Raw genomic sequence first — 12,876 nt, forward strand, 5'->3', positions numbered from 1 at the left:
AGAGTCACATGATGTAACGGCACTTTTGGAGGGACACCATGGGACTCTGTTTCCACAACACATGGAAATGGAGCCCAGAATGTATTTTGAAGAGTCAGGTGCTACCCAACTCCAAATGGGGGAAAGACGGATCTCAACGGAGAAAGGACATGGGATGGCTGGCCATCCCAGAAAAAGGATCTTGATGGGAGGGAACAAAGTAAGATGGTTCTTCCCGCTTTTCCCCATTCATGGGATGAGGTCCATGGAAGACAAGGTGATTTCTCAGTAGGGCTGATGCAATTTTCAGCCTGGCTGAACATCAAATATGGCACTACAGTAAAATTTGCCTGGGGGATCTTGCCAACATTATGGTTGCTCTAGGGCCAGTCCACTGCCTTACGTTTAAATCATACTTCAGCTAAGTTGACCTCAACTGAGTGACCCTAAAACGGTCTTCTTCAACTAAAAATTTTGGAAACATGAAGGGCAAAATGCCACATGCCAGCCTAACTCTTAGAGAAATAGCAAGATAAAAAGTGTCACAGCATCACATAAAAAAACAATTGCCTTAATGTCTTTTAACATGGATCTTTGTTCCAAATCAGTGCACTTACTCCCACTAGTAATATTACATTCTTTCTAAATCAAAAAGTAGAACTAGAAATAAAGCCAGATAATCCTTCAATTTATTTATCTTTCCTTTTTTCTTTTTTGTATTACTAATGGAGCACAGCTGTAACTCATAGCATTTCTACTAAACAGAAAGTTTAGTACAGAAATACTGCTAGTACTATTTACTTGGCATGTTTTCCTTAGCAACAAGCTCTAGTTTGGAATGCTTTCCATTCCAAACATTTAACACTACAAATACTTTTAAACTTGAGATGAGAAAATTGAGTCAAACAGACATGGGAAACAACCATGTCTATATATAAATACATATAATAACTGTTCTCTATGGATAAATAGCTGCAACAACTTTGAACAAATCACACTTTCTCAACCTAAGAAGAATGCAATAGGAAACAACCTTTGAATATATCTTGCCAAGAAGACCCTAGAACAGGGGGTCACTGTAATCTGGAATCAACTTCAAGATGCAGAACAAGAAAAGCATTGATACCACCACAAATCCCTCTCTAACTGTTTGAAAGGGAGACATTAGCAGCCATTAAGGTATTGCTAACTCTTTTCAGTGCCGAGTCCAAAATTGCACCAATTTAAGTTAGGTAAAATGGGCTTTCAATGAGAAAAATTTAACAGTTCCAGGCATTACTTTGCTGTTATGAGTAAGCTAAACATCTGAAGAAGGAGACAATTCTTCTGAAGAGAGAAGTAATTTGCTAGAATGAACACATTTGTGCCAAGGCCAAAATATTTGACCCGGAATACATAGCCCAGATGCCATTATCCCACTTGAATACTGACTTTAACACTGTAAGTATGGTCAAGTGGAAAAGTAAATACAGGCTAATCGTCTAAGAAAAAAGAAACTGCTCCTCTCATATCTGCTCAATGATTACAGCATTTCTCAAGTTGTGATGCATTAGATATGTTGTACTTCCAAGAAAAGGCCACAATTATTGTGGAATTATGTATGTTGGGTTGTGCAATCCACAATCTCTTTTGCAAAAGGTCCAGAAGGCAGTATCCATATAGTACCTTTGGAGGTACAATTTCTAGCAATTCCCCTCCTCTTGCCCCCTTCCAACCCACAAGACTGGAGAGAAGGAATCATTGAATGTGCTGCTACTCTCCATTCTAGATTGCATCTACACTGTAGAATTAATGAAGTTTAACACCACATTGACTGCCATGGTTCAGCGCTATGAAATCCTTGGATTTATAGTTTGGTGAGGCACCAGCACTCTTTGGCAGAGAAGGATAAAGACCTTGTAAAACTACAGGTCTCATGATTCCAGAATACTGAGCCATGGCAATTAAAGTGGTGTTAAGCTGCATTAATTCTACAGTGTGGATAACTCCTACTGATAGAAACCTATTGTTTGCAGAGGTACACCAGTTGGGTTCTCCCACAATGCCCATTCTAAGCAATTTGTACTTGAAATAGGTTCAAAAAGAGTACCTAGGAGCATCTTAGATCACATTCCTATCTAGATAAGAGCCAAAGGCAAAATTACTTTCCAACATCAAGTGCCTTCAGAGTATCCATCAAGTCAGCTAATCATAGTGGTTGTGAGTTCTGATTGAGAAATACTCAACCTTTTACCAGATTTTGAGCTTCACAATAAGGCTAACTCTTGGTCTCTTGTGGTCCCTTTGCCTTGTGTGCCATGACACCATCACAACAAAATTGAACATCCTGCTCTTTGCATGTTCTCAAGTTGCTTCTGACACAATAAAAATGTACTATACACTTACTTGCAGACTCAATATCTAGGGTTTCACTTACCCAGGCTCCAAAAATATTTCTCCAATTCTCAGAAGTGTTTATGAGCTTCTTTAGCCTTTCCAGTGCTATTCTATGGTATATGTCCAGTCCACATACAGTCAAAATATGGGGCTCCCTATTATCCATGGTTTCAGGTAATAACTGAAGAAGGTGTGTTGGAATATTTACCCAGTGGATATGGGAGCAATAGTGTAATTTGAGCCTACCTGTACAAATAAGTGATGCAGCCATCAGCATATATCACCAGAAGCATAGTTTCATGCTGCCAAGTATGGCAGCAGCAGCAACAGCATGGCAGTTTGCAACAGTGTAAAGTAGACAGCATTTATAGGTTTTGTGATCCATAATATGAGGGATCTTAGAATAATCTATGTAAAACTGAGAGGCAAGAAGACCACAGTAATGGCCCCCCCGCTTTAGGAAAGATCTTCACTCATTCACATTAGGAAAGGTTAAGTGATTAGATATTTAAAAAACAACAGCAGCCAGACACAAAGGAAAATGCATCATTTCCCACCATTTGGCAGGAACAAATATCAAAGAAAAGCAAATGCAGCAAATATCTAAGTTCTAGATATAGATGACTACAAGAATTACAAGAAAAGAGATTTCAGATAAATATTAGGAAGAACATTTTGGCTGTAAAAGCTGTTCTGAGTATTGTTGGAGTTTAGATAACCAACTCTCATCAGTGCTTTGATTGTGTGTTCCTCCACAGAAGGAAGTTGAACTGGATGGTTCTTGGAGTCCCTTCAGCTTCTAGGTGTCTATGATTTTCAAGGCCTCGCTCTTTGCAATACTAGAACTATGAGGAATAAGGTCAAATTTCATGGAGGGGAAACACCTTCATTTTGCCCCCTCCCACAGCTACATTCTGAAGAGTGTGTGTGTGTGTATGTACACACACACACACACACACACACAAAGAGCAGGAGAATATATATACACACACACACTTAAGCTTATAGTTATAGGAGAGGAGGGGGAATATATATGCAATCTACAAAATGCTAAAGTTGACTTTGTAAATGGATTATTTTTCATATCTCTCAGAAGCATATTGGACAAAGTAATTAACATGGGCTGGCCATTGTACTCTGCATACGAAAACTTAATCAGGCATAATTTACCTGTTTATAGTTTGCCCATGGTAGGCGGTGGATCTGTGCCTGTCAAACCTGCCCCTGCGGGCATCTTTTATCCCCATGGCAGCAGTTGTCTTTTAATGGGATTCCTAAAAGGCTGCAGCTTTTTGATAGGAGTCCACATGCATGTAATCCAAAAACAATTGAGTCTAAATGCCAAGATGACTTGTTTGCTAACAAATTTGGCTGTGCTCCAAGACTGGATGGCATAAAGGAATAGGAGGGGCAAAGGAGAGTGGTGTGCATGTTATTTTACAAGTAGATGAGCATATTCTAAGCTGTGGCCTGCTACTCTGAGTGCTCAGAGAAGCCTGTTGGATTTCAGTCAAATTACTCTATAGTAGTAGTGGAACTGCCCTTCAAACGTTGCATTGCAAAGTAACAGCCCCAGGTTAACACAGCAAACTATAGTTCTGCTACTTCTGAAGCATAGCATAATTCACACCCAATATCTCTGAATAAAACATTTTAACCAATGACTTGATACACCTACTTTGACCATAACAGCAGGCACTTTAAAAGCTGCAGATTTTCAAACAATATCTCCATGCTGATTCACTCTTCCTTCCTTCCCTCCCCAGGGCCACAGCCAGAGGGGGGGGGGGGGGGTAAAAGTTCAAAAAATCCCTGAAATGTGTCAGCTTAAAAAAACTGGTTTACTTATAAATTGGTTAACCAATTAAAATTCATGAGTGAACCGGGGTTGTTTTTTTGGGGGGGGGGGGGGGGGGGTTGAACCCTTAACCCACCCTACCCCTGACTACAGTCCTGCTCTTCCCTTATTTATTTATTTATTTATTTATTCATCCATCCCATTTCATCCCATGGTTCAACAAAAGCTCTCCGAAGCTTTACGTGCTCTTACTGCTTATCATAGGGGAAACCAGCTGATTCCTAATCCATCTAAATCACAGACATGTGCTTTTCATCTTAAGAACAGACAAGCATCTTGAACTCTGAGAATTCCCTGGGAAGGAATCCCACTGGAGCATTGCAGCACACCAAAATACTTGGGAGTTACCCTGGACCGTGCTCTGACTTACGAGAAGCACTGCTTGAATATCAAGTAAAAAGTAGGTGCTAGAAATAATATCATATGAAAACTGACTGGCACAACCTGAGGATCAAAACCAGAAACAGTGAAGACATCTGCCTTTGCACATTGTTGCTGTGCTGCTGAATACGCATGCCCAGTGTGGAATACATCTCATCAAATTAAAACAGTGGGTGTGGCTCTTAATTAGACATGCAGCATTATCACAGGATGTCTATGCCCAACACCGCTGGAGAAATTATATTGTTTAGCCAGTATTACACCACCTGATATCCGTCGGGAAGTAGCAGCCAATAATGAAAAGACCAAGGCATGGACATCTCCGGCCCATCCTCTGGATATCAGCCAGCATACCAATGACTTAAATAAAGAAACAGCTTCCTAAGATCTACAGAGATACTCGCAAGCAAGAGTCCAAAAGTGGCAGGCTAAAACCTGGAACCTCAACCAGTGGCTAATACTGGATGAGAAACTCCCTTATTTAGGTTGCAGAGCCAACCTAAATAAGTGGGGCTACAAAGTGGAGATCTTCAGTATGGAGGTATCTTTTTCCAGTCCTATTATAAGACTACAACCACACGAACAGTTTCCTGATATCTGGGCAAAGATCAAGTCCTCTCCAACAGATGCTGTGTAAGTAAGTTACATTCACTGGAAGAAACGGGCTTTATCAGAATGGGAAAAAACACACAGAAAGATTTATTTTTGAGGATGAAAATTCAATAATTTGCACTCACAGAAAAACAACTGCAACAAGTATTGCACAGGTAAATAGAGGACAGACCTCAAAGAAAATATACTATTTTCACCTTTCTTACCTCATAGAACATATACAAGGACAGCAGTGTAAGTCCAATATTATAGATGACTAGAATGCCTCTGCAGGAAAATGGCGGTCTCTTCTGCATATACTTTGGTCCTAACCATACGATTAATAAGTATAAGACAGAGAAAATGAAAGTCGGCGTGTAGTTGGTCAGGAGAAGCCATCCTTTTACTCTGGGATCTGAAAAAGAACACATGTTTTATTAATTACTAGCTTGGGTACTTGGCGTTGCCTGGGTTATTTGAAAAAGTCCATTTTTTAATTGTACAAAATGCATAAGGTTGTAGATTAACTTCAACTGGCATCATGCCAGGTTAACCCCGAGAAACTCCATCAGTACTTAAAGTTTGTTATGTTGGGCAAGTTTGCTCCAGATGCATCATCAGTGGGGCTCAGTGTGCTCTCTGGCTGTAGGGTAAACTACAATTCTCACTATGGTAAGTCAGTCCCCTCAAAACCCTCCAATAGGTTGAGTTAGTCATGGGGGTTCTGTGTGCCAAGTTTGGTCCAGGTCCATCATCAGTGGAGTTCAGTTTCCCTGGTTGTAGGTGAACTACAACTCCCAGAAAGGAAGGTCAGCCCCCCCCCCCCCAACCCTTCCAGTAATCACATTTTTGCATATCAGGTCTGTGTGCCAAGTTTGGTCCAGATCCATTGGTGTTTGGGTTCACAGTGTTTGTTGGATGTAGGTGAACTACAACTCCACCAAATTAAAATGAATTTCCCCAAAAAAACTTCCAGTATTTTATGCTGGTCATGGGAGCTCTGCATGCCAAGTTTGGTCCAACTCCATTTTGGTGGAGTTCAGAGTGCTGACTGATTGTAGGTGAACTATAAATCCCAGTACCTACAACTCCAAAATATCTAGGCCAATTCCCCTCAAAACCCACCAGTATTCAAATTTGGGCATATCGGGTATGCATGCCAAGTTTGGTCCAGATCCATCATTGTTTGGGTTCATAGTGCGCTCTGGGTGTAGGTGAACTACAACTCCTAAAAATCCCTCCAAAGACCTCCAGTATTGTTGCTGGTCATGGGGGTTTTGTGTGCTGAGCTAGTTCCAGGTCTATTGTCGGTGGAGTGGTCTTTGATTGCAGGTGAACAAGTAGTACCTGCACCTCCTATAAATTATGGTGAATTCTCCTCAAACCTCTCTAGTATGTTCAGTTGCTAATCAATTCCTCTGTTTGCTGTGTGCCATAGAAAAGAATAGGAAAGGGTTAGGGGAGAGGGAGTGGGCGGGGTCATGCAAATGCCACACTAATAGAGAGAGTAAAGAACATTGGGATGCCTGTGGTAGAGGAAACACATAAGATCTAGGATGGAATGGTCTCTGTATGACAGCCTTCACTTGGGTGGTGGGCAGTATGGTGTTTATGGAGGACATTGGCAGGGCTCTTGGACATGTTCTCAGCACTCATGTAACCTGCAATGCCATTGGAGGGAGGGCCATTGATGTCTCCTGCATAGTGGGAGCTATAGCTATTTGTGGAGGTGGGAGGCTGTTTGTGTAAGTGGACACCCCTAGCTACATACACACATACATATTTTCACTTTTATTATGTGTATAAATATCTAATGTAACATAACGGCGCCAATGTAATTGTGTGGACTTGACTCCCCTGTAAGAGAAGAAAGTGGGATAAAGAATAGAGGGAAGTGGTGCAAAGTTCATGGAAACACTAAAGGAAAACTTGGCAATGTTACTTTAGTGGAGATTTGTTTGACGTAGATTGCCTGGAGGAATATGAGATATGCAGGGGTTTTTTTTTTAAAAAAGGAGTTAAACCAAACTCTTCCAAATTTTTGCACCAGCGTGCCAGAATAATGGGGTCTTACAACTTCATCTCATGCCAGGATTTTCTTTCCCTGCTGCCGATTTTCAGCCAGGCCTTAGCAACAAAAGCCGAAGGAAAAATAGCTGGTAAATACAGTTAGAAAGGGTAATTGTTCTAAATTATGCAATCCCCAAACCCAAGTCGAGAGGTTTTATTTAACTGTACTGTTGCTATGGGTAGGACAACTAATTGCACTCCCTTCACAAACTGCTGTTCCCAAAGGAGCATTTGATACCCTAGTCTTCATATTTATCTTTGAAATCTTGATGCCAAAGGCTTCTGCTCCAGTTTACTTTTCATTCTCTCTTTTCAATTAACTTCTCTCTCCACCCACCTTGTCGCTACTTCATGATTTGAAATACAAGGGATTTTACGAGGGGCAAGCTGCCCAACTTCCCATTTAATAGCCAGTCTCACAGTCTGACTTATTTTGATACTCTTAAAGCTGCCAGGCTTTTGACAAAATCATGCACCTTCAAAACAATTACTTTTCTAAATAGGTCTGAACTCTTGTTTGCAGAGCTGTTGGAGCTCTTAGGTTTTACTGATTTGTGTGGAAAAGCAATTGTACTTTGGACATTCATATTTTTAAACTGAGACTTGGGACTCAAGTCTCAGTTAAACTATTAACCGAGACTTAAATATTTTTAATTATCACTCACTGGGTGGCAGAGTTAATCCTTAAGTACATTTAGGCTAGCTCTACACTGTAGAATAAATGCAGTTTGATGTCACTTTAACTCCCTGTTATGGAATCATGGGAGTTGTAGCTTGACAAAGCACTGGCACTTTTTGGCAGAGAGGGCTAAAGATCATGTAAATCCACAACTCTCATGCATCCACAGTATTAAGCCATGGCAATTCATGTGGTATCAAACTGCATTAATTCTGGAGTATAGATGTACCTTTAGATTCCCAAGAATCAAAGGAAAGTAGACCTAAAATATGCAACACTATCATATGAACAGACATATTTGTAATCAGATATTCTCAAATAGCTATTCCTCATCCTGCACACAGTATCATTTGAACAACAAGAAACAGACAAAACTATTTATTTATTTATTTACAGTATTTATATTCTGCCCTTCTCACCCTGAAGGGGACTCAGGGCGGATCACATTACACATATAAGGGCAGGTCACATTACACATATAAGGCAAACATTTAATGCCTTAACATAGAACAAAGACAGAAGACAAACGCAGGCTCCGAGCTGGCCTCGAACTCATGACCTCTTGGTCAGAGTGATTTGTTGCGGCTGGATGCAGCTGGATGCTCACCAGCCTGCGCCACAGCCCGGGCCTTGGAAATGTATTGCTTTTTGCCACTTTTTCATTCTAGCCAACCTGGCATGTTGGAACAAAAATTGTCCTATGCCCTTACAGCCCTTACAGCCTGTCATACCCACAGATTCTGCTTGAAAATATTCAAATGAAAGCAAACCTTGACCATGTCATTTTGGAGAAGGGACATCATTTTACTACATCACTGCATACAGAGGATTTAGGAATCAGCAGAGGGTGCTGGAACCAAGCTCCAGTGGATGCCAAGGGCGTACTGTCATTGGAAAGTTATGAAGCATCAAAGAAGTCATATGTTCTGCTTCTTAGTAAATTGGCCTCAACTGAGGGAGATCAACATGGACTTTAGAGGATGAAATCCTTACTGGTTCAGGAAATTAAAAATAGTACATTATCCTCTTTACCATTCAATACACTGAAGTTCTTGCTGGGATGAAAGATACCCCACAACTCAATTGTGGTCAAATTTATTTTTAATCCTAATAATAGAATCTTAGAGTTGGAAAAGACCACACTGGCAATTCACTCCAACCCCCCTGCCATGCAGGAAAAGTACCATCAAAGCACCCCCGACAGATGGCCACCCAGCCTCTCCTTAAAGACATCCAAAGAAGGAGCCTCCACCACACTGTTAAACAGCTCTTACAGTCTAGAAGTTCTTCCTAATGTTCAGGTGGAATCTCCTTTCCTGTAATTTGAACCCATTTGAATCTTAATGCATGAGAGTTAACCATATGAGCCTATGGAGCCAGGGCGAACTGGCTTGGTCAGCCAAAGAATCATAGAGTTGGAAGAGACCACAAGGACCATCCAGTCCAAGGCTTGCATGGAATCCACTGGATGACCCTGGGCAAGTCCACTCTCTCAGTTTCAAAGGAAAGCAATGGCAAACCTCTTCTGAACAAATTATGCTAAGTAAACCCTGTGGTAAGGCCAGAATTGACCTCAAGGCACACAACGTTAACAAAGCTTCTGTTCTGATAGGCAACAGGCCTTCAAGATTATGAGCAGAATTCTTTTAAATAGGTAAACCAAGAATCAGTCATTACAAATTATATGTGCTGCCACTGAACTATGATATCGAAAAAATACGTTCAAATCCTTTTCAAAGAACGTAATTTGTTTGGATTGTATTCACAATTATTTAACACCTACTAACTGAGGGGTAATTTCAGTATTTGCAGTTATAACTGTGGCTATAAAACCAATAAGTTTTTTATGACTCTATTGATTGAGATTTTGAGAATGGCAGTAATACGAACGGGCTTCCTGTGCAAGCATTTCCATATCAGCAGTGAATACCAGTATTTTGTACAGCATTTTGACCTGCAAAGCTGCAAGAACACGTGGACTCACATTGTGTGCCAACTAGGCCCAGCCAACCAACAAAGGCTGAGGTCAGTGAAGGTTTCTAAGGAGTTTGAACAAAGGATGTGTAACAAAGACATACACATACATGCATATAGAGCTCACACAGTCCACTGAGCAACATCCACAGAGACAGAAAAACAGACATTCTAAGATATGGTTAAGGAAACTGTGACCTTCTATTTGATGTATTACAACTCCCATCAGCTTCTCTCAGCAATCCAAAGAATCCTTTTGAGGAACATAGTGGATTTATTGCAGACATAAACTGTTCAATTGCGGTGTGGCGGTTTGAGTGGTGGACTATGACTCTGGAGATCAGAGTTCAAATCCCCACTCAACCATAAAACACATTGGGTGACCTTGGGAAAATCACTCTCTCTCCGCGTCAGAAAAAGGCAACAGCAAACCTCTTCTGAACAAATTCCATGACTGGCTCGCTTTAGCATCTCCATCAATCGGAAACAACTTGAAGGCACACAACACCAACAAGCTGCTCACTCACTATGCCCATTAACACTGCTCCAGGTAGTTCTGCCTGTATTCAGTTTGGGTCAGCTCTTAATTTGTAAAATTTTAAAATTTTATGATACTTTTTCAAATTATAAGATTAGCTAAAATTGAAATGCAGCCTTTATGGGGAAGAAACATCATACTGCTGAATTCTAATAAAAGTCCCAAAAAGTTTTAATTTTTTCCAAAGCATTGAAACTATCATATGTCTGGGAAACATACAGAAATATACTGCACATCCTTTTTCAAGGGAGCAATGCATGAATATGCAATGTGAAATACATCCCAATACTTTTACAACTGAAGAAGGGTGGGCAAAAGGATCTCCTGTAGATCTTGTCAGATTGCAACTGCCAGCTTTTCACACCAGTGGTCATATGAGCTCCAGCGGATGGGAACTGCACTCCAACAACATTTGCAAGACTAAAGCTTGCCCACCATTGATCTAGAAGCCGAATGGCCAAGTCATTTTCAAAGTACATACCTCTTGGACCAAACCAAACATCCAGATACCTATTGATTGTGTTATCCAAGGATTCCATTGTTCACCCTAAAAAGAAAGAGAAAAACAGTTACTATTACCTTTTCTATAGCAGGGCTTCAATCAGTATTTGGTTCAAAAGAATCTGATATTAGACTAATATTCTGAATATTTTCATTTTGTTGCAACACATGCAGAATATTGAAAAGGCAACAAGAATCCACTATTTAGTTATGCTCTTTGCATTTCCAAAGATTTAATATGTACACAGGATCTATGCTAACATAAACCTGGTTTAGAAATGGTGCCCTGCTGCTCTTTTACTTAATAATAGGAGAAGGTTAAAGGTTCAGGGAAAATTTCACAAATGTTAGATTACATGGGTATTGGCTTATAAAATGAGAGTTTATTATGTAAATTTACAATTTAAATATATGTGAATATATAGTTTGAGCTATAAATGCTGAAATTATCATCCATTCACTAGCTGTGAACAGAGGGAAAGCCATGCATAATGAGGAAAAACACTATTTTGAACAGGACGCATCAAGAAATTCATATTGAATACTGTCAATAGTTTAAAGCATCTTGAAAATGAAGTCAACATACAAGCAAGGGAGCAAGTGCAAGCAGTTTCCAGCTGAATACTGAAAGCGAACAATTTCTGCAAGTCATAGCCTGAGACAAAAACAGTAGTAACTTGTTTTACAACTCGCTGTGGCTGCACAGGAAATATTTTTTATATAATGTAAGAAGGGAGTCTTTCAAGGAGATCTGTTCCCTCCCAATTACAAATAGTAATGATTCATTTTTCTGTATTTTTTTTAAATAGTGAATAGCAAAACCTTAAAATCTTCTGAACAAGTTCTGAACAAGATAGGTTCTTTAACACATATACATGCATGCATGAATGCATACATAAATACACACTTTGGATATCACTGTGGTATTTGTTTTGCTGTCTGTGCCTGTGTTCAGAAAACTTCACCCCACTTTCTATCTCTGTAATAATTGGATTTTGGAAATTTTGGCTTGCTGCAGAAACAAGGATGGATGAGAAAGCTTCAACAGAGACACCTTTTCCCTGGAGCGGGTTTCCTTTTGAGGAATAGATGTATTTCACTTCCTGTTGTCCCAGTCTTGTTTGTAACTATAGGCTGTTTGTAAGTTGGATGTTTGTAACTCAGAGACTACCTGTATTTCACTAGAAATAACAAGGAATAAACTTGAATCTCTTCAATGTGAAGAAAATAGTCGAGTCCTGTACAGTGACATTTTGCCTGATAGAAAGTAGGCAAGACGTTATGTTGAAGCTGTGTTGATATCCAGATCTACTCTCACTGCTGAACTTCCATTTAGATTTTGCTGAACCTTTTTTTTTTTTTCTAAACTGAAGTTTATTTTGTCCCGTTTCTCCTTCAGTTTGTGAACATCTGAATTGACTGCACCTCACCTTGGCAGGAATGGTAGGTTAATACATGCTGTCAATGAATGAATTGGCAACAATGCAGGAAAATGCTTCATGTATGGGTTGTAAACATCTTATATTTTCATCTATGCTTTTAGCTATGTTGTACCCTGCCTTGAGGAGATGTGGGTAACAATGTTTTACTACTATTACTACTACTACTATTATCTGAAATGCATCAAACCCTAAATATGCCTCCCCTTCTCATCATTTGGCATTTTCTTCTGGATTCCCTCTACTTACGATAACAATAATAACAATAGTAATCACAATAATAATAATAATAATAATAATAATAATAATAATAATAATAATTTTAATGTATTACCCCTCTCCTTTTGGCCCAAAGAAGGGCACAACATAGTCAAATACATCTATACAATCACATATTAAAACATAGTTATAATGCAATCATGAAAGCATATATTAAAACATGTGCATATTGAAATACATGAGAAAATCCTGGCTTGTTTATTGTGTTTAA

General features: G+C 39.7%; 1 protein-coding gene across 1 annotated transcript in view; it reads right to left on the bottom strand.

The window, feature by feature from the left end:
• Positions 1–12,876, bottom strand: part of elovl5 (ELOVL fatty acid elongase 5) — a 72,279-nt gene that overhangs the window by 17,833 nt on the left and 41,570 nt on the right. The window contains exons 2-3 of the mRNA XM_062982973.1: positions 10,928–10,993; positions 5,413–5,600 (exon numbers count right to left, since the gene is read on the bottom strand). Coding sequence (XP_062839043.1) covers positions 5,413–5,600; positions 10,928–10,985 — 246 coding nt within the window. The 5' untranslated portion in view covers positions 10,986–10,993. The remainder of the gene's footprint in view (positions 1–5,412; positions 5,601–10,927; positions 10,994–12,876) is intronic.

This window comes from Anolis carolinensis, chromosome 1, assembly GCF_035594765.1.
Source record: "Anolis carolinensis isolate JA03-04 chromosome 1, rAnoCar3.1.pri, whole genome shotgun sequence".
NCBI lineage: Eukaryota > Metazoa > Chordata > Lepidosauria > Squamata > Dactyloidae > Anolis > Anolis carolinensis.